At 39.2% G+C, this 27928-nt stretch overlaps 1 protein-coding gene across 4 annotated transcripts in view; it reads right to left on the bottom strand.

Annotated features, from left to right (window-relative positions):
• The window catches only part of TEDC1 (tubulin epsilon and delta complex 1), a 176383-nt gene that overhangs the window by 31740 nt on the left and 116715 nt on the right, over positions 1-27928 (bottom strand). For all 4 annotated transcript variants that reach the window (XM_029598835.1, XM_029598834.1, XM_029598831.1 and 1 more), the window contains one exon: positions 25685-25891. In XM_029598835.1, the coding sequence (XP_029454695.1) occupies positions 25685-25891 (207 nt within the window). The remainder of the gene's footprint in view (positions 1-25684; positions 25892-27928) is intronic.

Raw genomic sequence — 27928 nt, 5'->3', positions numbered from 1 at the left:
CCTATTAGTTATTCCCGCGCGATATAGAATGTAAAATGTGCAGCCAAGCCGCACATTTTAAGTTCGCCAAAGGCAGGCGTTAATTTCGGCTGGCACCGGGAAAGTGTACAGAAAAGCAGAAAAAAATGCTTTTCTGTACACCCTCCGACTTAATATCATAGCGTTATTAAATCGGAGGCCCCAAAAATAAAAATAAATAAAATAAAAATAAAAAAAATTTAAATTTGCCGGCATCCGTTTTCCGACCCTGTGGCTGTCAGCGGGTTCGAGAAACGACGCCGGTAAAATTGAGTGTCGGCTGTCAAACCCGCTGATAGCCGCCGCTTCTGTCAAAAAGGAGGTGCTAGGGACGCGCTAGTGCCCCTAGCGCCTCTATTTATTTATTTATTTGTATGCTTTTATATACCGAAGTTTGGCGCAGGCCTTCACTCCGGTTTACAGGTATAACAACAGTTTACATGAACAGGCAAACGGTTTACATTAATAACTATGGAAGTATGATTTAGTAACTATAACAGCTGAGTTTTAGAGGTTTAACAGTGATGTAATGTATCACATTGAATATATTTTACAAGTGAAAAACAACTGGTTACAATTAAATCAACTGATTACAATGATAAATATATAGGAAAGGTAAAGTAATTGGGTAATATAGTGTTTAACGATGAATATATTTATTGAGTAGGGCAAGATAACATTGAATACCCTATTCCATCTTTGTAGGCTTGTCGGAATAACCAAGTTTTGAGTAGTTTTTGAAATATTTTTGTGTTGTTTTGTAGTCTTAGGTTTTTTGGTAGGGTATTCCAGAGACGTGGACCGGCTATCGAGACTGTTCTCTCTCTTATTGTGGTAAGATTGGCGGCTGTGACTGAGAGGATAGCTAGCAGGGCTTTTTTTGTTGATCTTGTGTTACGTTGAGGATTATGTTTTTGTAATATGGTGTTTAGGCAGTCGCTTTCATTGTTATGTATTAATTTGTGAAAGATGGATAGTACTTTGTATTCTATTCTTTTTTTCCACAGGTAACCAGTGCAGTTCTTTTAGTACAGGGGTGATGTGATCCGTTTTTTTGTGGCCGGTAAAGATTCTAGCTGTGGCATTCCGTAATATTTGAAGTCGGCATGTGGTTGTTTTGGGTAGGTCTAACAGAAGTGAATTGCAATAATCGAAGTTTGTAAAGATCAGGGATTGTAGAATGGTTCTGAATTCTGGTTGGTTTAGGAATGGTTTGAGAATTAATAGCTTGTAGAATCCCTCTTTGATTTTCATTGCAATGTGCTTTTTGAAGTTCAGATCTGGGTCAAGCCAAATTCCTAGATCTTTCACATTTTCTTTTAGCTTGATGAAGGTGTTGTCAATTTGAATGGTGTGATTCGGGTGGTCTCCTGAGTTTTTTCTTTCGAGTAGAATACATTCTGTTTTATTCATGTTAAGGCAGATTTTCATTTGGTTTAGTAGGTTTTTTATGTTAAGGTATATGGCTGAGAGTTTCAGTAAATTCTCCCAAGTGTTTGTTACTGGGGTGATTAATTGGATTATCATCGACGTACATGAAGTATGTGATGCAGAAACTCGAGAGTAGTGGACATAATGGCAGGAGGTATATGTTAAACAGTGTGGCTGATAGCGTAGATCCTTGTGGAACTCCGGTTTCCAGTGGAATGGCCTCTGAGGTGAAGTTGTTGATGTTTACCTGGAATGATCTGTTTAGGTGGAAGGAGGTGAACCAATCTAGTGTTTTACCGGTTAGACCAATTTCAGATAACCTGCCAATTTGGCTTTTATGCTCGACCGTATCAAAGGCGGCAGATAAATCTATTCGAATGAGGATGTATCGTTGGCCTTTGTCGAAACCTCTTATAATTGTGTTTGATAGATTGAGGAGTAAGGTTTCTGTGCTGTGATGTTTTTGAAATCCGTGTTGGTAGGGTATAGAATGTTGTTCAATGCTAGATGTTCATTAAGTTGTTTAAGGGCTGCCTTTTCAGTTAGTTTGGCAAGAAAAGATAAGTTTGAAATTGGGCGGTAGTTGTTGAGCTCAGCAGGGTTGAGGGCTTGTTTTTTTTTCAAGACTGGTTTAATTGTGGCCATTTTTAATTTGTCTGGTAGTTCTCCTTCTTCTAGTGATTTATTTATGATTGCTGTGATGGTTGGGGTAATGGTTTGAGATATTTCTTTTAAGGTTCATAAAGGTATTATGTCGAGTTCATGGCAGGCAGGGTTTAGAGTTTTAATTAGGTTCTCAATGTCAGTGGTCGATACAGGGCCAAATGTGGCCCATGGTGTGATGTCTCTGATGCTTAGCTGTGTATTTTGGCTTGGGGTTTTGTCTATTTCTCTGTTATTTTGTTGATTTTGTTTTTGAAGAAAACTGCAAGTTCTTGGCTTAGGTTTTTGTTTGAGAGTGTATTGGTGGTGTTGTTGTCTGCGATTAAGTTATTTACTATATTGAATAGAGATTTTGGGTTATTTGAGAAGTTTTGGATTTTTTTGCTGTAGTATTCTTAGTTTTGTTTATCATGTTTTTATAGCATGCTAGGTGCGTGGGGTATCTTTCTAGCGTTAGTGGGCATTTGTTTTTGCGCCATTCTTTTTCTTTTCTTCTTAAGGTGGATTTGGTGTTTCTTAGTTGTGTATTGAACCATGGATTAACGTTTTTCCTTTTGTTATTGATCTGTTTTGTTCTTTCTGGGTTTATGGTATTAGCAATTTCAGTTGTTATTTGATGCCATGATTGGGAGGCATTGTTTATATTTGATAGATCTATGTTCATTAATTGCTTTTCGAGTTCTTGTTGGAGTAGGTCTGGCGGGAATGGAGGTCTATACTTGAATGAGTAGGGTTTGTTTTTTTCTGGCTTGTTGTCTGAGTTGATTTGAGTCTTGCATTGTAGCAGAAAATGGTCGGACCATGGGACTGGTGAGCAGAATACAGTTGTGTTTGAAAAGAACTTATCATTTGTGAAAATAAGGTCTAGTGTGTGGCCTGCTTTATGTGTTGGGTTGTTAACAAGTTGTGTAAAGCTGAAGGTGGATAGGATGTCCATCAGGGGTTGGCAAGGGTGAGATAGTAGGATAACATCAGTGTGGAGATTAAAATCTCCGAGAATAATTGTGGTTTTTTTGTGGTTGATGTTTGTTATGAAGAATTCTATATGAGAGGATATGTCATTGTCAAGAAGTTGGGGGGGGGCAGTAGACCAGGCATATCTGGTGTTTGTCTGAGTCGAAAAGGGCTACTTCATATTTTGAGGGAGTTCGTGAGGGATTAATTACATGGTGAAACTTTTTTTTAATGATTAGTAATAATCCACCTCCTCTGCATGTTTTCCTACATATTGAGAATAGATCATATGAGCTGTTGGCTAACTCGTTTCTTATTACGTGTTCGGTTTTTTAAAATTAAGTTTCAGTCACTGCGATGAAGTCTGGGTTTTGATCTTGTAAAATGTCTGAGATTACCATGAATTTTTTTGTGAGGGCTTGTGCATTTCTGAGGAGGAACACTGGATAGATCATGTTCTTTTGCGAGTTGTTGAAATGAATCTTTACCAGGTGTTGGTGTCTCTCAATTGGGTTGTTAGCAGGTGCGGTATTCATCTTTGTAAGTTGATTTGTGGTTAGTAGTAATTTACCGTTCTCTGGAAAGAATGGATTCCTTGTGGGGAAGGTTTGGTGTTAAGGTGGATGCTTCACAGGGGCGACTCGAGGGGGCAAGGCCCTTGGATCATGCTTTCTCGGCTCTCACCGGGGGTGGATCCTGTATTCGGTCACTGGGAGGTGGAGGGTACGAATGAGTGATGGACTGTAGGAGTTAAGTTTGTGAGGGGGGGGGGCGGTTCTAAACCCGGCTGGGTGGTGCTGATCGAGCAATCCTTGGTAGTTGTGGGGGGCAACACAAAGGGGCACACTAAGGGGCAGGCCCCGTAATCGCGCTCCTTCGGCGCACAATGCGCGGCACCTACGGCTCACCGGGGCTGGTTTTCAAGTCCCTCGTCGTGTCCCTGATGTCAGTAGAGGTGGAGACAGGCGCAGCGTGATGAGTTGTGCTGGGTCCGTAGGTCGGGCCTGTATAGGTAAGCGTGGTCCAGAGGTCAGGCCTGGGCAGTCCTCAGCGGGTCCGGAGGTCGGGTCTGGGCGGTCCTCAGCGGGTCCGGGGGTCAGGCCTGGACGCGCTGTACGATGGCGGTTCAGGGAGGCTGTGTAGGGTCGACGGTTTCAGTCGGGTCTCCGGGGTGAAGAGAGCACAGGAATGGTGCCTACGGCTCACCGGGGCTGGTTTTCAAGTTCCCTCGTCGCGTCCCTGATGTCAGTGGAGGCAGAGACAGGTGCGGCGTGATGAGTTGTGCTGGGTCCGGAGGTCGGGCCTGTATAGGTAGGCTTGGTCCAGAGGTCAGGCCTGGGCGATCCTCGGTGGGTCCGGAGGTCAGGACTGGGCGGAGGTCGGGTCTAGGCGATCCTCAGCGGGTCCAGGGGTCATGCCTGGGCGCACTGTACGATTGCGGTTCAGGGAGGCCATGTAGGGTCAGCGGCTTCTGTTGGGTCTCCGGCGTGGACAGCGAACAGGAATGGCGCCTACGGCTCACCGGGGCTGGTTTTCAAGTCCCATGTCACGTCCCCGACTTCAGCGGAGCCAGGCGCGGCGTGATGAGTTGCGCTGGGTCCGGAGGTCGGGCCTGTATAGATAGGCTTGGTCCGGAGGTCAGGCCTGGGCGGTGGGTGCCCAGCGGGTCCGGAGGTCGGGTCTGGGTGGTCCTCGGTGGGTCCGGGGATCAGGCTTGGGCGTGCTGTATGATGGCGGTTCGGGGAGGCCGTGTAGGGCCTCATTTACCGCGGGCCCTCATTTGCATATTGTTTCTTCCTAAATCGCGCGCCCAGGAGAGTGGCCTGGGTGCACGTCGGGAGAACGGACGCTCACCGGCTCTCCCGCGGGTTTTTCTGTATCGGCCTGACAATGTGTTAAACTGAAAAACATCTGATGGAAAAATAGTTACCAGTACCCACAGATGGGCTAAAAATCACAAACCCTGGCACGAGCCGTGTTTTTGCAGCATTGCTGTTTCAAAAGTGGCAACTATTTGACAATAAGAAAACAAATGCAAAAAAAGTTAAAACAACTATAGTGGACAAAAAGCAGCATCAAAATTTAAAAGAAAAGCATATAAAGTATATATATGTAGCAGCAAGGCTTAAACTTAACAAAAGCATAACATTTCACCCAAACTAGTTGAAAAAGTACTAACAAACTTACAAATATGATCACATCAGACTTTCAAAGGAATGGAACAAGATGGAACAAAAAGTGTAAAGCATAGAAAAGGCACCAAAAGGTCATATGATAGTGTTGCTCAATCAGATGTGGACAGGAACAAGAACCAATCAGAATAGGCACTGACAAGTATACATGATACATTAAATACAAGAAAGCCACTCAGTCTCTGAATTGAGACCAGAGGGTTGTACAGTATCCAGTGAAAAATTCCAACATTGTTCTCGACACAATACATGTATAGCACAATCACCACTGCGGGTGTGGCGAGAAGAATATTCGAGGACAAAAAAATGTTTAATCAGATACAAAGTGGTTAGAACAAGAATCTGGGTGGCAGAAATCAAAGAAAGTAGAGACAGTGGATATGAGATACTGATATGCATTAACCAGAAAAGATCTCAAAATGATCATGTCTACTAATCTCAAGGTAATGAAACTGTTTGATAAGGTAGTGGCCAATACCAGAGATACTGGGGTACTTAGGTACCAGCACCATCAGTAATAAAAAAAGGTGATGATAATGCCTCCATACAAGTCATTGCTGAGACCTCAACTAGCATAATGTGTCCAGGTCTGCAGGTCCAAAAGGATATAGACACTGTGGTGGCAGTCCAGAGAAAAGCTAGTAAAATGGTGCAAGATCTACACCAAAAGCCATATGAACTGAAACTTAGGAACCTCCATATGTGAGCACTAGAGGAGAGGAAAGTCAGGGTAATATGATACCAAAAATCAAATACCTTGAAGGTATAAATGCAAAAGAAGTAAACCTTTTTCAGAGGAAAGAATGCTCTAGAACAGGGGTAGGTATCGCTGATCCTGGAGTGTCATAAGCAAGTCTGGTTTTCAGGATATCCACAATGAATATGTATGAGTTATATTTGTATGCACTGTCTCTATTGTATGCAAATATATTTCATGAATATTCATTGTGAATATTCATGAAATATATTTGCTAACTAACATTGGAAAATATTTCTTTCCAGGACTAACATTGGAAAATATTTCTTTTCAGGACTAACATTGGAAAATATTTCTTCACAGTGAGGGTGGTAGAGACAAAAAAAGTTACTGAACTGCCCTTTAATGAGGATACAACCACATCCTATTATCTAATATCTCCTGAAAGAATCATTTCAACATTGTATTCAGTTCCTATAACATTTTTGCATGGGTGGGCTACTTTAAATAGGAATCCTGCTTCACATTCAAGTAGCTTACAGCCTAATGAATCAGATAGTACCCAGATAGGTATCCAATAAATGTAAAATCCAAGCAGGTCCATCAGAGAGTTTATTTTAAAGAAGGTTCCCGTTGGGGTGTGCATCCATTTTGTGCTAACAGCAGTCAGTGATATAAGCAAGGCACCCATTTCCTCAGAAGCAGTAGACATACTAACAGCAGCACTACACTGCTTGCAGTATAAAATGGATACTTCTGGCAGCTGAAAGGAGGGACACTTTTCCCTAGTTAGAAATAAGTCATTTTGAATTCTGAGCGTTAGCATTTTACATTTAAAACAGCATTTAATTTAACCATCTTGGAAGCCAACTAAGTTGAAATACTTCTATGAAGGTGTATAAAATTCTATACCGTTTCAGGAATAAAATACACAAAACTGTCTCTAATTTACCGGTTAATACATAACAGAAAAATGCTGTTCATTCACAAGTACCAATTAAATATTCCCAATTCCTTGAGCTGCGCTTTGTCTCTAAGGGGGCCCAGCCAGGACTTATAGAATACTGAGAGCAGTTCAAGAATTGAAAACCTTTTTCCTTTGATGCTTTTATGCTATATCAGTACACTAAACACTTGGGGAAGAACCTTTTAGTTTGGATAGCTAGGTGAAAATGCTGCTTTAATATGCTTTGCCCTCCACTGTAATGAACAATATTTATTTTTCATTCTGCCATTTATCAGTAATTAGCTTAATGAAGATAGTTTTTAAAAGCATATTCACCGGTAAAACAGTGTTTTACCCACAGAAATGGACTTTTTCAAAACTGCCTGCCTTATATGTGGGTAAACATATGCATGTGTCATGTCTGGGAGTGATTTGGATTACATGCATACTTTTGGACTTTAGAAAGTATTCAAGTAAATTTTCACTGAAAACTTGCATGGGTAGGATAATTGGTGGGATAATTTAAGCGGACTTTCGCACGTAAGTCTGCTTTGAAACTCTGTAATTTATGTGTGTTTTTGCCAGCTAAATTATGCACAATGTTGAAAACATTACCCCTAAATATCTTATGTGCGGAGGGTAGAAGAAGTAAACAGAGTGTAGGGAAAAAATCATTACAATGACACATACTGAGGAAGGTTGCTGGTAATGTATTATTGTCAGGCACAGATGACTGGTATCAAATGAAAGTGGCATACTACGGCTAAATGGAGGCATTATAAAACATGAAGACATTTTACAAGGGTTTTAAAACAGAGCAACAGCTACTGATGAAATGTGTAATTACACAAGCAGCTGCAAGTCAAATTTTGCCAGGACTTGCAATTTCCTGCAATTAGATAATGTATGCTATGTCCTAAAGAGGACACTTGTTCTTTTTAAAAAAGCCAGTTCCCAGGTGAATTCATAGCCATTCTGAAACAAATTGAAAGTGAAGCTTTGGAATGCCGAAGGGCCTAATCTAGCTAGATGTTATGAGAAACAGAAGGTCTTCTACTCATAAAAAGCAATTATAATTGGATTACTTGAGTTAAAACTAAAATTACAGGTTTAATACTGCTTGTATGTTGTAGGGAGGAGCAGTCACACCACTACAATTACAATGCCTATAAACAAAGACCTTGGTACAGCATTGCTGAAATGTGATTAAAGTGCAGTTGACAGAGAGCTGCCTGCCTTTAAATTAAGTATTTAATGCTTCTTCAAAAGGCTCCTGAGACTTACTAAACTTTCAATACAGTTTTTTACATTATTACTTAAAAGGAAGTGTTTAAAACTAAAAATGAGTTAACAAAACAGAATGTCGATTATACGTTTTGCTTGAAAAGAATGAATGAATGAATGAATGAATAAATAAATAAATAAATAAAAAGCTGGAAATGAAATGCTATGTCTATCTTTTGCTGACAATGCTAACAATTATCAAATGACTTTCTCTGACAAATATGGCTAAATGATCTAATAAATACATTTAAACTGCATATATGCTAAATTTGCTAATAGTTTTAAAACCTTATCAAATATGACTATTTTGAATTCAGTGGCAGTACAGTAAAATAATTTTAGGTGTAGAAAAGTAACCCCTTTAATAAGGCTGTCTTGAATAGCTCTGTGGCCGTACTGCATGCCATCATGAGGAAGACCTGGGTTCCATTTCTGAGTTTTGCTTCACTCCTCAGACTGGTCAGGGCTAGGGAAACTGCAGAAGCAGTGTTTACAGACCATGCTGTCTGTCAACAGCATCTGATTCAGGGTTCATATATAATGGGTTTCAGAAAGAGTTGCCATTTTTGGACCCTGCTAAAAGTAGTATTGCTAAGATGATTATCCTAGACAGGAAATGGGTACAGGCAGAGAACATAATGAAAAAAACCCAGGTAACTGTAAATTAAGATTCATGGTGCCACAGAGGCAAGCTCCAATTGAACTGAAAGCCCAAAAAGAGCAATAAGAAAGTACTAGGTCAAATGCTGCCGCCCGCTTACCCACCTCCTAAAAAACTAAAATTAATCACCCATGTAGAAGGGAAATACAACACAGCCAAAACTACTCATTTCTATAACATTACTAGATGTACCCAGCAGTGCTGTACAGATACACATAAGAAACCAGGCCCTACCTTCATGTAACTTACAATCTAGTAAAGACAGAGACAAAATAGATAGGTTAAAGTAAATGCATTACAATAAACATAGCTAAAATCAACAAGACTATGATTAGGAAGAGCAGGACTTAAGATGTAAAAGCAATCTAAACATTATAATTTTTCAGCCAGGACTTGAATATAGCCATAGAAGGGGTATGACATCAACTCAGTAAGGCTGATCTTTGTCAACAAGTATGGCTGAATTAGCCATGAGAAATAGATGATATCATCTGATGGTACTGCACAGATCCATCTCTCTAGCTCATTAAATTTTTACTACTCAGCATGCATGGGAGCTCTCACATTTGTGCTGTTTTGAAAACCCTCAGTTTTTTCTTTGTCTGAGCTTTCATGTGTACATAAACCCTCTCTCTGCTTAATTTGTCTTTTCACGTCTTAAAAAGTTTTCTTCTTACTAACTCACTTTCAAGTTGCTTCACTGCCTCAGTGACCCCTCAATAGTACTGAAGTCCAGCTCCAAGAAGGTCACCTCCAGTGGCTTCAAGGACTGTGTGTGGCCGCAAGCTCTCTACCACAGACAGCCACAATATCTGTTACAGATTCCTGGGACCAGATCATGACTCAAATAATTACTATGATTCTAGCTGGATGTTCCTGAGATCTTAGAGGAACAGAGCTGGAAGATGGAAGAACTTCACAGGCTGGTGAAAAGTTGGAGACATTTTTCCTCTTGGAGTGAGGTTTGTTTTTTGTTTGTATTTTTCAATTTAATATTTAATAATGGGTAACAAATAATAAAATTGTCAATTTTCTGTTTGTTGGTGACTTTCAGCTGTATGTATTGTTAGTCACTGCTCTCATTGTGAAATGCTTTTTTGAAAAGCCAAGTTTTTAGGATGGAGTTAGTAAAGTGAGCCTGGTTCTGCTGATTAAGCCATTTAATTGATAATATAGATAGGGATTGTGGTGAGGTATAGCTTATCTTACGTTGAGTTTGAGGAAGCGGATGATGGATTTGCTGCCTGGGGTGTTGGAATTTGGGCAAGACTATGAGGAGGGATAGGACATAATGTTTGTTTTTGTTTTTTTTTTTCTTTATGCCATTTTACAATTATAAGCAAGCATCTTGAAAAGATACAGAGAAAGTGCAATACATTTTGAAAAACAAAAATATATCAATTCTCAATGAGGTAAACCTTTACATTTCTCTGTATAGAGTCCTCAAAGTGAGGGGGGGAGGGGTGCATTATACACAACGAAAAGAAACTTTTTTTTTTTTGTTAAACAACAGAAATAAGCTAGGTAGTCACAGAGAACTAATTTTCAATCAGGAACTTATAACTTCCACTCCGGAACTTGCTGGTGTCTCAAGTGTTTTTCCCCACTAAAAACTGTATCAATTGGGATGGGTCAAAGAAAACATAGGTATTACTTCTATATTTTATTATGCATTTGCATGGAAACTTTAAATAAAAGCCCCACCCCCCAAATTGATAAAACCTGAGGTCTTAACAGCAGGAAAGTCTTGCTTCTTTTCTGTGTCTCTCGTGTAACATCAGGGAAGGCTCCAACTACAACCGAGAAACAATTCACTCCTATGGCGAAAAGATAATTTCAACAGCCATTCCTTATGTTCCAGGGCTAGCGTTAGCAGTAGAGTAGCTGGAGTTGCCAGTTCTGTATCTGAAGTCTCCAGAATATGCAAAATATTCAATGATTGATCTTGTAAAGGGTCAGCTACAGTCCCAACCTCCGTCTGCCCTCTAGGTTTAGGCAAATAGAAAATCTTTGTTATCGGAGGGATAGCATTTTCATCTATCTGTAAAATGTCCAACATATACTTCTTGAACATTTCCCTTGGGGGATTGAGTGGAACCTGTGGGAAATTTATGAAACGCAAATTTCTGTTTTTAATCAGGTTCTCTAGGCTCTCCATTTTCATAGCTGTGCTGATCTTAACTTTTATCATTGCAGGCTGAGTTATTTGTATTCTGCTTATCTGTTGCCTGTTCACCGCAATTTGATGTTCCAGTTCTGTACAGGTGTTGCTCACCACTTTCACATTTTCCTCAATTTGTTTTCCTCTCTCATTTACTGGGTGAACTTGTTGCAAGAGTGAAGCTCTCATCTCTATTATAGTTTTCCAAATAGATTCCAAAGTAAATTCAGAAGGCCTTACCACAGCTGTTATGTCTATAATGGGGATTACCACCGCTGCTCCAGCTTGCCCCAGTCGGGGAGTTCCTCCTTCATCGCCAGTCTGTCCTTCAGCATTCAAAGGGCTCGCAGAGGCCGTTGCTCCTCTGCTCCCTGCTGGGATCCGCCCATCGGCACTTCGGACAAAAGGTGTCGCCCTCGGTTCGGAAGCTACCCCCTCTCCTCTGCTGGATTCCCAGGCGGCATTCCTATCGTGCGGCTGAGTGGTGACATCGAGCCAAGGAGAGAGGGGAGCTCAGCTTCCCCTCCCCCACTCTCCAGCGGCTGCAAGGCTCCCGCGTTTGTCTCCCTGCGCACAATGTGAGCGTCCATAGGTCCCGAGACAGGCGTCGACACGGAGGGAACTGCAGGGTAAGGCTCTCCCCGTGGTTTCCGCTTTCTCCCCATTAGGAAAATGCTGCAAGAAAATTATTTTAACCAGACTTCAGGAGCTCAGATCGCACCTCTCTGCCTAGCAGCCATCTTGAAACCATCCCCCTGGTTTTTTAAAAGATTATTTTGCCATTTTATATACAGCCATTCTAAATAAAGATCATAACAGTTTACAACATGAGGTACATATTGTACATCGACAAGTACATTGACTTAATGAGGTCAAATAGCATACATTTTAAAATTTGACACATACTTGGTATATGGTATTTAGTTCAGAAGATAGGTTCTTAATGACTTTGTTCTTGAGGGTGCATACTCTTGTGTTCAGGTGATTTTAAGTTAGGTTATAGGCATTTTGAAATAATCATGTATTTAGAACACGCTTGAATTTCTTTGTTTCTGGTTCTCGGGTAGAGAGTTCCATAGCACTGGGCCTGCTATTGAGAACATGTGGACTCTTATTTTTGTTAGGCGAGTATCCTGTAATGATGGCATAGCTAGTAGTCCTTTGTTTTGAGATCTTAATGATCTCTGTGGCCTGTATGTTTGTAAAGCTACATCTTCAAAACCAGAGTTGTTAGAATGGATGGTTGAGTGTATTGTTAGGACTTTGCAGTTGATGCGGGATTGTACAGGTATGTGATAAGTGACTGAATTTCCTTGAACCTATTAAGAGTCTAGTTGCGGCATTTTGTAATAGTTGTAGTTTTTTTTTTAATTTAGAAGACAGTTGGGAACTCCAAGTAGAAGTGAGTTATGATAGTCTAAGTTTGAGAAGATGAGGTTCTGCAGGATTGTGCGGAAGTCGACGTGAGTCAGCAATGGTTTCAGTCTATGTAGTAAGTGCAGTTTGGCATATCCTGATTTGATTAATTGATTTACATGCTTTCCATTGTTAGGTTCTCAATCTGTATACCTAATTCCTGTACTTGATCTGAGGGTGTAATGTTGAAGTTACACGTGTCAAGTGTTTGAGGAGTCGCTATAGGTAGATTTCTTCTCAATAGAATGATTTCATTTTTATTAGTGTTTAGAGTTAGTTAAAGTTTGGATAGTTCATGTTGTATAGCCTTCATGTATAATTAATAATATAATGTATAGTGTGTTATTTTAGTCAATGATGTTTGATTATAGTTTGTCATTGTTTTGGCATTCTGTGATGATTGACTGTGTTATGATGCTGCTGCTGCTATTGTATAATGTTTAGAGATTTTGTACCCTACCTCAGGCTTATGGCACAAAGACAGGATATCAAATTAAAATAAATATATACATACACAAATAACTTTAGATCTACTGGAATTTTACTGGCACATATTTGCCCTTCACAGCTTCAGCACTGACAAAATGGCTGCTGCATCAGACATACAGGGACAAAATGGCTTCAGTGCTGAGCTGAAGCCATTTTGTCCCCATACTCCTGGCACAGAAGCTTTCAACAAACTGTGCCGGTGTCTCTAGAACTTTTAGCCCTGTCCCTTTAGGTGCAGGTTGCCTGTTGCACAATTTTTCAGGATCAGAAGATTGTACTGTACCCTGTAATAATTTAAATGTCAGTTGTAGGATTTGTCAAATAGTATTTATCATGTGGGTATCCTTGATTTATGATAAAACAAGCATACAAAAGAGCTAGATTTGCTGAGAGAGACTAGCGGTTACAATACAAATTGGTAGCACAATCCGATCTCATCTGTGTCCTCAGTTTTTCCAATATGGCTCATAAGGTAGCAACTGAGATCAAGAAACACTGGAAGATACTCCCTATGCATTCTGTTTTTGCCTCACCACCAAGGATCTCTTATATGAGAGGCACCAACATAAGAGAACATATGGTAAGAGCATCATTGCCGGGTCCTGATACAAGGTGGGTGGGACATTTACCATGTGGAGATACAAGGTGGGAACCTGGACATTTACCATGTGGAGATTGCAATTTATGTGTCACAACAATATCAGGTGTACAGGAGAATCACAGCTGTCTCCATACATTGATGACAATGGCAACCAGAGTTAAGCATTGTTTATTGAAAAATCACGTTTGCGCAGCTACAATGAACCATCATAGATACAGTAGTACAGACTCCCAGAGGAAGTAACACTACTGCGATTCATAGAGGTGAACACCACTGGATTTTTAAACTCAACAGTGTGGCTCTTTGGTTTTATTGAAAGAACTGATTGGTATATTCTATGATTTTGCATTTTTAGTGTAATCCTTGCTGCAACATATGTGTACTGATTATGAGTGTTTTGACTGGTCATATTGAAGACAACAGAGAGATTAAAAAATAATAATTATCACTGAGTCCAACCCCTCCTCTCCTAATTGCATACTAAATCATCTAGTAAAGAAGCCATTAAAGTTTCTGTACTATACTTGTAGAAACCAGGTTAAAATTTGTCAAGAAGATTATGATCATCCCAAAAATTTACCAACTGTAGCACCACTACTTTTTCAAAAATGTATTTACAATTAAAATTGGCACTGGATAACTGTCTTTCGCAAGTGAATCTAAATGTGTACTTTTTTAAAACAAAGGTAGCAAAATAGATCTTTTAAGATATCCTGGGAGACAGCTTTCAGCCAAGGACACATTTATAATGCAGACCAACCATTCTAGTAAATTCCCCTCTGCACCATTAATCAAATAAGATTGACAAATATCCAATGCTAGTCTTGAAGGCTATAATTAGTCTAAAGTTTCATTTTTGTTTTTAAAGAAAAGTCAGAGACAGAATCAAAATTATTCTACTCAACCACTTGTGCTCTCCTCTCTTCTTCGATACTCCTTTTCTTGCCATATCCTTCCACTGTAGCAAAAATGCCTCTCTACTGCCACGTCACTTCCTCCTGCATAATACTGTCTTATTTGTTTATCCATTTCCCTTAAGACCTCCCAACACCATTCAGCTACACTAGAGTGATTTGTTTCCCTGTCTGCTCAAAGTAGCAGAAACTGTACTGGGAGCTTCCTATGTATAATCGACTTTTTTTTATCCTGCTTTACCAACTTCAACTTTTACATTAACTTTCTCTCTACCAATTAAAGATTATGTGATGTTCACCCATTCTACAAAATCCTGGACTTTCCAAATAGTAAAAGTGTTATTAGAATTTTCAAAAGATGAAGAAATAAAGTAAACATTTTTAGTAAGGAATGGGTCTGAAAGTAATATTTTAACAATATTTTCTACTACATATGGAAAGCTAAAAAAAAAAAAAAAATGACACACACTACTCAAAGCCACATTGCTTGGAGAATGATCCTGACAAAGAATAAAGATAGTGAAAGAGAGAGCTATTCCTTAATAGAATAAATCAGTAAATTCACTCATAATTTGTTTCTTACAAATTTCAAGTCTTTCTTCTCAATCCAACATATGCAAATTCAAATGGGAGAATTCTCCAATAAACAACAGCATACTGATTTCAGTGTAACAGATACTCTACTTCAGTGTTTTTCCTCCCATTCAATATTCTACCAATTTTGACATCGGAACTGTTGCCTGCATTCTGCCTCCTTAAATATACCTGACACTCTTCTACTGCATTAATACATCTAAACATGACTGTATTTGACTTTTATATTCCACTTTTTAGCATCTCAAAGCAGATTACATCTACGTACTGTAGTTATTTCCCTGTCCCCAGAGGGCTCACAGTCTAACCCCTAGATTCATCAAAATGCTATAAATTTTGCATAAATAACACTAGCAATGGAAAGAGGGAAATCTTTGAGTTACTGCAACACGTGTTAAATTTATTGCACCCGCCTTATTTTCACTTCACAGCTTGCAAAGTGCCCAGACAGACATTTCCTTGTTTTGGGCTGCTCCTGGCAAAAGACTGTGAGAGAGCGAGACTCTTTATAAGGCTCTCATATTAGTAATGTATTTATACCACTATAGGAGGGTCATCTAGTAACAATTTTGAGCTCTCTGGGGACAGGGAAATAACTACGGTACCTGAATGTAATCTGCTTTGAGGTGCCAAAAAGTGGAATATAAAAATCAAATAAGTAAAATAATCATGTTTAGATGTATAAATGCAGTAGAAGAGATAGCACCCATGTAGAGTGTGCATCAAGCTAGGGCAAGAGTACATTGTAGAACACTCAACTTTGTGTTCCTTTCCTCATTCCAAATCACATCAAATGTTCACTGATGTGTACTGTGCTGTTCGTACGTCCGACTGTGCATATAAAACTGCGCCTCCCCCCCCACCCCAAATCCTAGACCACCACCAAAACCTCACCTCGAGGTACTAGATGACCCTTCCCATAGTGGTATTGATGACAAATATGTGCACCAACCCAGAGGCTCTCTCTCTATTCCACTCTCCCTCCCCCAACAAGATTTGCGAAAAATCCCATTTCAGGCACAACGCTAGGAAAAAATGTGTAGTTATTTAAAGCATTATATCCGCAATACGACAATTCATACTATCGTACGCAGCATTAGCACTTCTCATTTTCATTTACTCTGCCCAACAAAATCCGTCCACTTGAATAAATTTCAGAAATTTGCATGGTCAGTGAACGATGCGATAAACAACACCTGCATATGGTGGGCGTTAGGGCTCTAACACATTTCGATGAATGACCTTGAAAGTTTGAACCTGAAGCAATGGATGGTAAAGTGACTTGCCCAAGGTCACAAAGCACAGCAGTGGGATTTGAACCCTGGTCTCTCTTGTCGTGCTGCTATTAGGTTATATCCTATTTGGAACTCTCTGCCTCCAGAACTCAGGGCAGAACAATGCCCAATCAACTTTAAAGAGACTAAAAACCTGTCTATTTGAGCAAGCCTTCCAATCATAACAATAACTTACCTCGACAACACCACACTAGCCAACATGCCAAATTACAACCCATTCCATTCATGTTACCTGCACAATTTAGCACAATTTAGCAATCCCTTCGCTTCATCAGCTCACGTCTAAGTTTTCCCTAATTCCATCATGTACATAGATCCTCACAAGTCTAAACACTGTCCCTTTTCATGTCTCTTTTCCTTACCCTACAATATTATTTATGCGCCCCATAATATATTATGTTTTTTCCCCTTTATTGTAATCCAAGTTTTCTTTATTGTAATCCAAGTTTTCTGCCCTGTTCTATGTAATTGCATTCTTACATGCCTGTTCTCTGAGTTACAATGTAAACCGAGGTGATATGTAAATTGTTACATGAATCCCGGTATATAAAAATGTTAAATAAATAAATAAATGTAAAATTTAACATGTACATGCTTATGTGAACACATAATCCGTGTTTTATACATACATGCATATATTCACTTTCACGAATATTCACGTACAAGTTTAAGTCATTATTTTAAATGTGACTTACGCGTGAACCTCATCAACACTGTGTAAGTAGATTTACTACAATTATTTTATGAGCCAAGTTCAACTTTAGTATTTGGCGTCTGGTTTCTCCAGGTGAATGGAAAAGGCAGCAGTCTAGGGGTTTGGAGTCAGTATGAATGGGACACATTGGGCCATACTGGGGAGGGGGTGAGTATGACTGGGACATACTGGGGGGAAGTGAGCGGTAGAAAATGAAACTTCAAATTAAATAATAGGCTTATGGTTACTCATGGCACAACAGTTGAGGAGGGAGAGTGAATATATGAGAAGGAATCCTTTACAGAGTATATAGGGCTAGGGCACAGTTTTTGGATCTGTCAGAAGAGCAAATTGTGCGCAGGTTCAGATTCAACAAGGAAACTATGCCAGCAGTTAGAGCAGAACCTGCACCCTTCCACCCCCAAGGACCACACCTTGCCAGTAACACATCAAGGTCACTACTGCCCTGGCATTTTGGCCACCTGCACCTTCCAGACATTTCTAGGGGTCATCGCTGGAATAAGCAAATCTGCCACCTTCACATGTATCAAGCAGTTTCTGGCTATGTTTCTTAGAAAAATATAGCTTTCTCTTGGAGCATATAGTAACAACAGATAATTGATTTCCATCATATTGCATGCTCTCCCTCTATCTTGGGGGCTAATAATTGCACTCACATTCCTATAAGGAAACAAAGGTCTGATGAGGCCACTTACCACAACCACGAAGTCTTCCAACCCCCTCAATATGCAAGTGGTCTGTGATGCCAAGGAGATCATCATGATGATGTGCCCAGGTTTCCAGGATCCAATCATGATCTCAGTCAGGAATTCATGACCACTTCTAGGAAGGGCATATCACCAGGGGCTGGCTTCTAGGTAGGAATGTACTTATCACTCAGCACCACATAGCAATTAACCTTTTTTTCCCCTCTCCCTCATATTTAGGTAGAGTTACAACATTGGTCAAAGAGGACCACTCTAATCTCTACCAGGGAACTGCCCTACTGCCCAAGACTAAGGGATATTTAACTCTGCTCTTCTCTGCCTTCTCCCCTACAGGTGATAGAGGTTATCTACTCAGAGCCTAGCTCATGAACCTGTTAGCTAGCCCACAGACCAGTGCAGATGCTAACCACAACAAGGCCCACAAATAGACCAGGGCGGTCACTGAGAGACCCTTTGGCCTACTCAAGACATATTTCTGTTACCTAGACAGATCTGGGGTGTGCCTTCTCTACAACCCTACTAAGGTCTGTGAGATCTTTCTAGTCTCCTGCATGCTTCATAACCTTACAAAATCCAGAGGCCTGCCCTCTCAAGAGGAACTAGATCATCTGGATAAAGAGGAGGAGGAGGCATACAACCTGAGTAAGAAGAAATTGCAGAAGATGGATCATCAGACTCAACAGCAGACACTACAGGAAAGGAACTCTCTGATACAAAGGGAGGAAGGCTCAGACTTTCACCACAGGAGCTGCCAAAGTAAAATACTTATTGTCCTGAAGCTGTGCTCAACCAAGGGAGAGAGAGTTAGCTTTTACCTTTGGAGCCAATCAATCCATATTTCTATTCATCCAACCTAATCAGGCCTCAGTCAACAGTACAGAATGCTCGTCTTCCATTTGCTGGAGACAGCTCAACAGGCTTGCTGATGTCACTCTGTATATGCATCTGTGCTGACACCAGCCTGCCAGTATTCTCTCTGTCCCCATCTGCTGGTCAGTAAACGCATCTGGACTGGTCTGACTGGATGAGGAGGAAAAGTGAATTAAAATAACTGCATATTGCTTTGCTATTTTCCACAAGACATCTCAGGGAACTAAAGTTAAAGGGCTTGAGTCAACCAAATTAATTTAAGTCCAGAGATTAAATGGCAGCAAATATTGAGGTTTTGCTGAATGACACTGTTGTAAGGCCTCAGACCTGAATATACTCCAGCTCCAGGCTGGCATAAGTCTGAGCTGAGCAATGCCACTTTCACTTGGCTTCTATTTTTTCCTATGAGAAATTCTGCCACTTCAAAAAATGTTATGCTTGGGGAAAAATAGCAAACTCAGCAAAGGTAAATCTTCTCTTACTATATCTTTTACCATTTGTACACATTTTTCATACAGAATACCTAACTGTAAATGGCAGTCACACATTATTTTGACAGCTACACAAGCATTAATAAATTTACCATGTAAATATCAGGCTATCTCATGGTAATGTGTTTTGTCAGGTTTTTTTTTTTTTGTTTGTTTTTTTTAACATTAGCAACATTTTATTGGCCTGGTCAGAGTCTAATATCTTGCAAAACATTATGAGTAAAGTCTCATTACTTTTTGAATATGCTTTTTTTTTTTTTTTAGGTCCAGCAGTTTCCTCCTGCTCCTTTGGGCCTCCAGCTCAACTGGAACCAGAGATGGAATCTGGTGCCATGAGTGTTCATTTGCAGCTGCCCAATGATTTTTTCTGCTATTTGATATACCTTGCCAATTCACTTACTTTAATCACTGCAGTAGCAATCATTAGCCATGCACCAGGGCTAATTCTGGAAACATGCAATGTTGAGCCTTAAGTTCAACTGTAAAGTATTACCACTGTTTGATGTCTAGGATTCCTTCCTGCAAAAGGCTGTGAACATAGCCTCCACAACAACCCCAGGTCCAACTAAATCATGTAGCAGAGTTATGGACCAGAAATCAAACCCAGGTCCTCTGCATGAGAATGCACAGCACTGAGCCACCAGGTCAGGCCTTGATGACTACGCATTACTTAAGACTGACAAGGGTAAAAGCCTGGAGGTCCACATTCAGTGGACAAGTTATTCAGCTAAAGTTAGCTGAATAACTTGTCCCTTATATTCAGCGGGATAAACGTCTTGCTGAATATACTTAAACTAAAGTTATCCAGATACATGACGGTTATGCTCCTTGACAACAGCTCACAGCCTCACACATGACTCACTGGAAAGAGCTGGCAGCTAACTTGTTATATAGTTACAATTACTAAATGACACCTGCTCTCCATTGATTTCTATGGCCCATAGAAATGAATGGAAAACTAAACAAATAGGATGAATACAATTTGTTTAATTTGTGGGATCCTCTCCATTCAGTTGGGGTTCCATTCATTTCGGAATGCTCATTCATTTTAAAGGTAGACACATCCCTAGTAACTACACAACCCCAGAAATATAGCAGCATGCAGAACCTGAAGAATTAACGTCATGTGCCACATGATATTTTCATGATTATGTTAATTTGCATTCAAGGAAAGTCCTTTGTCCCATGTACAACAAGCCAGGGCCAAACCTTGCATTTCATGCATATTAGAAAAGGTAGAAAAGGTGTTTAGGAAACTTGAGAGTTAGCGAAAATATTTTTAGGTGCCAGGGGAAAAGCTTTTTTCCTTAACTTTTTTTTTTTTTTTTATTACATCTATTTTTATTTTGAAATTTTCTTTAGTCCCCTTTCCTTGCTTTCAGTCTTTCTTCCTCTTGTCCTCCCCTTTCCTCCTTTTCTCCTTCCAGCACAATTATGCCCTTAGCACCCACTCTTAGCCTCAAGCAAAAAACTTGAAAGGCACCCTGTTTTTTTATAAAAAGAAACAAGTGTTAACGTTTACTAAATACTTTCTGCTTTTAATGAAAAAAAATATCAGATCTGATACACATAGATGTAGCTTACGAATATTCTAATTCCTATATATATATATATATATATATATATATATATATATATATATATATATATATATATATATATATATATATATATATATATATATATATATATATATATATATATAGACTAAACACTGTAGTGACTCTCGGCAAGATGTTCTACCCTTCATAGCTACATTATTTTGGCTAACTAAATGGTGTCACTAAAAGAAATACCTCTCTCTCTATTCCTCCTAGCACCAGGAACTGCAAATATTTCAGCAGTATTCCATAGGAGACTGACCTAGGAATTTTGCTTTGTTTTTATTCACTTATTACAAACTAACTACAAAGCCATTAGGTTGATCTCCTTTCCATTCTAAGGTTTTTAAGTTTTTGAAACAATACAAATTTAATAGTTGTAGGAAATCTATGCTTTGGAAATTGTAATATCCTTTTCAGAGGCCTCCCCCCTACAGCACACAAATTTTAGTGGGGGAAAAAAAAAAGTATTTTCTGGATGTCCTGTATGCTTAGTTTTGGTTAACTGCTCAAGGCAAAATTCCTCCACATAGCATTAAATCTAAGTAAAAATCCATCAGAAAAGATTATTACATAATCATCTTTCATAACAAATTCTTTCTTCCGATGTCTTTACGAGTTCCTGTGAGTTTCTATGACATCCATTCATTCACCTTTTTCACTAGTCTAAAATAAAATACTGCAGCTTCCATAGTCCCCTGTTTTTCTTTGGATGAATATGAGCACCAGAGTTTCATCCTATGAAATCTGAAAGCAAGTCTGAAATCTAATATCTAACATATTCTCATAGCAATAGGATGCCATTGTTTGCAAACAGAAAATGAGACCCATGTCCTAAGTGTTTTCCATATGGATAACATGGCGAAAAAATTCTTAGTATATAAAGCCCATAGTGAGGCATGGCTGATTAGCAGGAAAGACACTTTTTTTTTTTTTATCACTTAGTTAATAGAGACCATCACTGTAAAGGTCACAAAGTTCAAAATTCTTCTTTTGGTCTTTTATTTATTTATTTGACATTTTGAATAATTCTAGAAAGCAAATATACCTTACATTAGGTAACCCTTGGAACAAATACATGTAATTAAAGAAGAAAAATACAATATCTAAATTAACTTTTCCAATATTAAAGCCAACAAAAAGAAATAGGGAAAGTAGTAAACATAATGGGAGAACCAAGTAATATCTAAAAACAAAACTGCTTAACATGCACTCTGCTTAATACACACAACTCCTCACTGAATCACATTAGGGACAGAGGACAATATTAATCTTTTGTTGTCTAAAAAAGACTGAAAGTTGTTCGGAGCAGAAAAAATGCAAAAATCATTATTAAAATTGATTACACATTTGCAGAGTTATCTTAACATAAAAAAAACCAAACCTTCTAATGATAATGTAGCCTGTCAAACAAAGAAAACCTTTCATGCGTTAATCTGGATAAATCCAGAAATATTCTCACAGACTGACCGTAGAAAGGAGAATTCAAATTTCTGAAATAGACAAATCACCTTACTCAGTTTGGCTTCAGCAAATAAAGAAACTAATAAAGATCCCTCTCTAGATTTCAGGTTCAGAGTTCTCCAAATAATTAGTCAAATTAAAAGGTGAAGAATGGAGAAGCATATTTAACATAAGTACACTGTGAGAGGAAACAGGCAAAAAACAACTTATCAAGGGAATCAAATCAGAATCGCAATGTAACTACAGAAAATACTTCCTTAACGTCATCAAAGGTTACACTCCAATAATTTTAGAAAACTTGTGAATATGAATGTTAAAATGCCTGGAATTCTCAAAATATAACAAACATCTAGAAAGAGCAAACCATTCCTTAATCAGGGAGCTATTCACGGTCTTAATTTCTTGAATATCCTTTTCTAAACCAGTAATTTTTGCTTGCTCTCTTGACTCCCACACTGTAATATCATAGGCTCCAAAGAGAAGGATAGGTTATTAATCTTTTTTTCATAATTATTAATGGACTTTGCAAACCACTTCACCAAATCCCATAATGAGTCTAATGGAACCACATCCAAGCTTAGGAAGCAAAAGGAGAGACTCACCCCTCTGCACCAAATCTCCAGACACGGCGGCTGATCTTTATCTTTATTCAAATTTGTGAATCACCTAAATACTAGGCGATGTACCAGTAGAAAATGAACACACACAAAATTTTAAACATAAATTGTACAAAAACATCTCAAACCACAATCAGGCGTGATGACCCTGGGACCTCCACTAAGGAAGTCTCCTCCATTATCTGCAGGCATGTCCATCATTCCTGGGTCGGTCTGTCCTTCTGAGGAATTCGCTCCATGCAGGTCAATGCTACACAAGGATGCCAAAATCACAGCTGGCCTCTCCTAAGCCAGTGCTGCTCTGACCTCATCAGGCAACAATGAGACCAGCAAGCTAAGAGAATCACATCGGTGAGCTGGAGGAAGACGATGAACTGGAGGACTAAGGGAGACCTCCTCCCCAGGGGACAACGGTGGTCCCTCACCAACAACCTCTCTAAAGCTGGTACCCAGGCTGCTGGAAAGGTGATCCACTGCTGACCTGGAAGTAGGTCAGGATCTGGAAGTAAGACCCTGACTTTCCTTTTGCACTTAGGAGGCATTAATCCAGGTAATTCACAAGAAAAAGAAAACACATTCTGAGCAGCTACACGACTGCCACGATTATGCCACATAAGAACACAAGAACATAAGAAATTGCCATGCTGGGTCAGACCAAGAGTCCATCAAGCCCAGCATCCTGTTTCCAACAGAGGCCAAACAAGAACCTGGCAATTACCAAACACTAAGAAGATCCCATGCTACTGATGCAATTAATAGCAGTGGCTATTTCCTAAGTAAACTTGATTAATAGCCGTTAATGGACTTCTCCTCCAAGAACTTATCCAAACCTTTTTTGAACCCAGCTACACTAACTGCACTAACTGTATGCTTACAAGCTCCCTTTGAAATGTTACTACTGACCATAATGGTATGTACATTGATTCTACTGTTACAATAGTATGCCGGTTTTTTGCCCTGCTCGCTAACTCATTTGTTTGTATTCACAGATTGTTTAAAAATTGTTGTCCCTCCCGACGCAGCCTTTGGTGAAACACGGGATCCATGTCTTATATCAAGGTATGCCCACCGCTCTTTGGGAGTCATCTGGTCACACAGATGGCACCCTCGGACGTTGTGCAAGGCCCCCAGGCACAGGATACAAACCTTACGCGGATCTGTGATGGACATGGTCTGCGGGCACTGACAAAACCGGTCAACACCAGGAAAAAACACCCGGCGTGTGGTCGATGACTGGCAGTCACCATGCGGCGAAAAGTAAGGAATCCACCACAAAGTTGGAAGTAAAGTAAGAAAAACAACCTACCACACTGAGGAGGCACCGACTGCGAAGGGGGGGACCTGATGAGGAATTTGGAAAAACTCGAAAACTATCGAGAAAAGAACAAGAAAACTGAGAGCTCCACGAACCACGAGGCAATTGCATTGTGGAAAAGAAGAGACCGAAGGGGGACCTTGCATGGATGCGCGGATAGCAGCATGCTGGGCATGCTCAGTGTGCTGGTCAAAGCTTCTAGATTTGCTATTAGGTCTTCCTTCATCTCACACTAAACCCCTTCAGATGGTTCAAAACACGGCTGTGAGAATATTAACTAACACACGGAGAAGAGACCACATATCACCAATCCTCAAAGACCTGCACTGGCTGCCAATTCACTACAGAATCATATATAAGTCCATAACCACTATTTTCAAAGCTATTCATCAACACTCTCAGCTCAACCTTCAAATTCCTCTCAAAAAATTTACGTCCAACAGACCAATTAGAGAGTCCTATAGAGAAACCCTACAAGTACCACACTCCAAATCCATGAGGCACATAACCACCAGAGACAGGGCTTTCTCCACTGCAGGACCAACACTGTGGAATTCCATCCCACCAGATTTGCGACAGGAACCCTGCCTTCCCACATTTAGGAAGAGACTCAAAACGTGGCTATTCATGAAAGCCTTTCCTGAACTAAACTGAACTTATTCCATTATTAACTAGTCGCTCAGACTTTGCCGTAATCATGGTAATTAATATCCCTACCTCATAAGGGCAATTCATTAATGCTCTAAGCACATTGTTCTTGGCATATATGTTCTCTCTATTTAATCCCCTGCTTCTTTTCTATGCTCCAAGTTGTATTACTCCCTTGTTTTATTGTAACTGCATTCCTTAGCCTTTCTTTTGTTTAATGTTTTATTACTACCATTATTATTATTATTATTTATTATTATTATTATTATTAGGATCAATGTTATTTTTACCTTTCTGTTCCCTATCCACTTGTTAATTGTAAACAGACATGATGCGATTTTATCGCGAATGCCGGTATAGAAAAACTTAAAATAAATAAATAAATAAAATAGATACTTTGACAAAAGTTTTCCGTGCCGGGCTCCATCAGATGATGTCACCCACATGTGAGGACTACCATTCCTGCTTGTCCTAGGAGAAACTTACTATACACTTCTAACACTGAAAATAAGTAATAATCACATAGAATAAGTAGCACTCTTACATACTGTTCTGTGTATAATTTATTTATTTTTAGCTTGTTTATAGATTGCGCTAAAAAAACATGTTTCAGAGTAATCAACATCTTTAATGGCAGCAATAGCTGGTGATTTAAATCGTGTTATGTATACAAGCTACTAACAAGAAATCTGCCACTTTTAGCTTCTTTGGCTTACTAATGTAATGTGACTTATCAGTAATATAGTAAAAAGAAATACGAGGAATAAATGGTATTATTTTTGATATAAACAATAAGCAAAACTATTGTAGTGAGAGGCACAAGTATGAACATAAGTGCAACTAGATAGGTAGTTAGCTCAGCTTCCTAAACCAAATACATAATTTAGCATTACAATATTTGTGCTATGAGCATAAATGCAAACAATTACGACCTTCTTACCTTTTCATTCCATGAAGATTTCTTACAAGACAGCACTTCTTGTAGCTCATCATGTAGTGCCACTAAACTGCTGTTCAGCTTTTCAATTTCATCGATAATATGGCTGTTACCATGACAAAAGTCAGCAATCTGCAAACTATTCCCATTTCGAGAATCCTGTGACTGTAAATATCTTGCATCTTCCAGCTTGCAATCCAATACGCTCTCCTAAGAAAATGGATTGTTACTAAAATGATTAATTATTTCATTACAACTTGAACAACAGGAGTTTGGGCAACATTTTCCAATTTAATATAAAATCAGACAAGGGAAGTCATGCTTATCTTGTGTTCAGGATTTCATATGAAACACCTCATTGGTGACTTAGATTCTAATAACTAGAGTTATTATTACTTTAAATTATAGCTACATTTCTCAGTAATTGATTATTTACTACAGTGCTATAGCTCAGTTCTGCCTATCCTGAATGCTTGCTTATGTTATTTAGGGCTTTTCTACAAAGGTGCTTTTGCAGCATGAGCAAATAAAGGAATAAAAAGATAATTATAGCATCTGCAGATCAAAAACAATAGTGGTTTTCTTAAGAGCACTGTGATAGGCTTTGTAATACCGATATTCAGTTTTGTGTTATTTTATAATATTTTAACAGAAACAGTAAAGAAATATCCAGTATAAAATACAAATGCTGATAAAGAATGAGAGGGATTTAGACAGCATTTATAATTGTGATATTTTGGAGTTTCTACTTATTTTCCAAATGTTTGCTTTATGTATATACCTAGAACCTATTCTATTCAGCATGAGTATTTTCAGGAGCATTTTATCAATTCAAGATGCCTTATGCTGTTATAGCTGTTAGTCCATCTGTATGCATGTGTCAGGGGGTCCCCTCCATTGACAGATCTGACAAATTTGGCAACACAGGTACAGACACTCTAAACATACTGGCCAAGTTCATCCAGAGGAAGGATTCCCAACAGGTATCCAAGGAGAGTGGGGCAACCAATAAATTGCTAGGAGTGGGCAAGAACCATAGCATAAAACACAAGATGACTATGGAACCTTCCTGGTGGTTACTCTTGAAATCTTTTGAAAAATTTGGTATGTATAGGACTTTACTAGATTACAATATTGTTGTAAACAATTGTGTTTTGCTCACTCTCATGCTTAAAATTAATATCATATCATTCATGTTCAGTTTGAAAATATAGAATTAGGAAGATATTCTTAAAGGCACCAACCTACACACATATTGTAAGAATAAAGAGCTGTCCAGCTGGCACAATTTTAAGTCTTAACTAGACAATTGTGAGTTGTACAAAAGACAACCCAATTTTCTCAATCATTCAGCCCCACATACTTATGTCCATTAGCAGGTTCAACATCACCAAAATATTATTTTTTATTTTATTTGCAAATAAAAAAGCCCAGAGACTTGCTAGTGTTTCAACAATACTGCATCAGGGGAACATAAGTTAAATAAGGTGCTCATCTGGACCATCCAGTCTCTGTCAGCTCTAGATATAGTTGCTGCTCAAAAATAAATGCCTAAAATGGTGGGCTAGATGCCAGCATGCTGAAAATGAGGCAGTCAGTAAAAACTATCCAAGGAACATCATAAAAACATGAACAAATGAGGTCACGTTATGTAGTGAGAGTACTAGGACGTGATCCTTGATAGCTCCAGGGCCCCACTCCCAATATCGGGCTACATTTGGTCTCTGTTTGGGATCACTACTAACAGAGATACTGGCAGAATGGTAACACATAGATAAATTGACATACGTGAGTTTTATACCGGTTTGAGACATGAATTGCAATGAAAGTACTCCGGAAAGAGAAGATCAAGCCTGAGGTAAGCAAAATGGCGGGCGGCCCTGATAATCCACCATTGCCAGTGTCAGATGGAGGAGGAGAAGCAGGAGATAAGTGGAAGCATTTTAACTGCGATGAACACTAAACTAGATAAAATATATGCCAGATTTGACAAACATTGCTGTTGAAATGCATTTTACCAGGGTAGATGAATGAGTGTAGGCTCTGGAGTGTAGGCTCTGGAGCAAGAAATCACAGCAGTTAAATACAAGGCGGTAAAAACTGATCTCAGGTTGGACGACCTTGAAAATTGCTTTCAAAGAAGCAATCTACGATTTATTGGTCTTCTTGAAACTATTATTGATCATGACGTATGAGGAACATTAGAAGTGTGGCTAGAGGCAGCATTAAATCTAACTACAATACCAG

The sequence above is a fragment of the Rhinatrema bivittatum genome, chromosome 4 (genome assembly GCF_901001135.1).
Source record: "Rhinatrema bivittatum chromosome 4, aRhiBiv1.1, whole genome shotgun sequence".
NCBI lineage: Eukaryota > Metazoa > Chordata > Amphibia > Gymnophiona > Rhinatrematidae > Rhinatrema > Rhinatrema bivittatum.
Note: the sequence above shows the minus strand (reverse complement) of the source record. Positions and strands in the feature narration are given on the sequence as shown.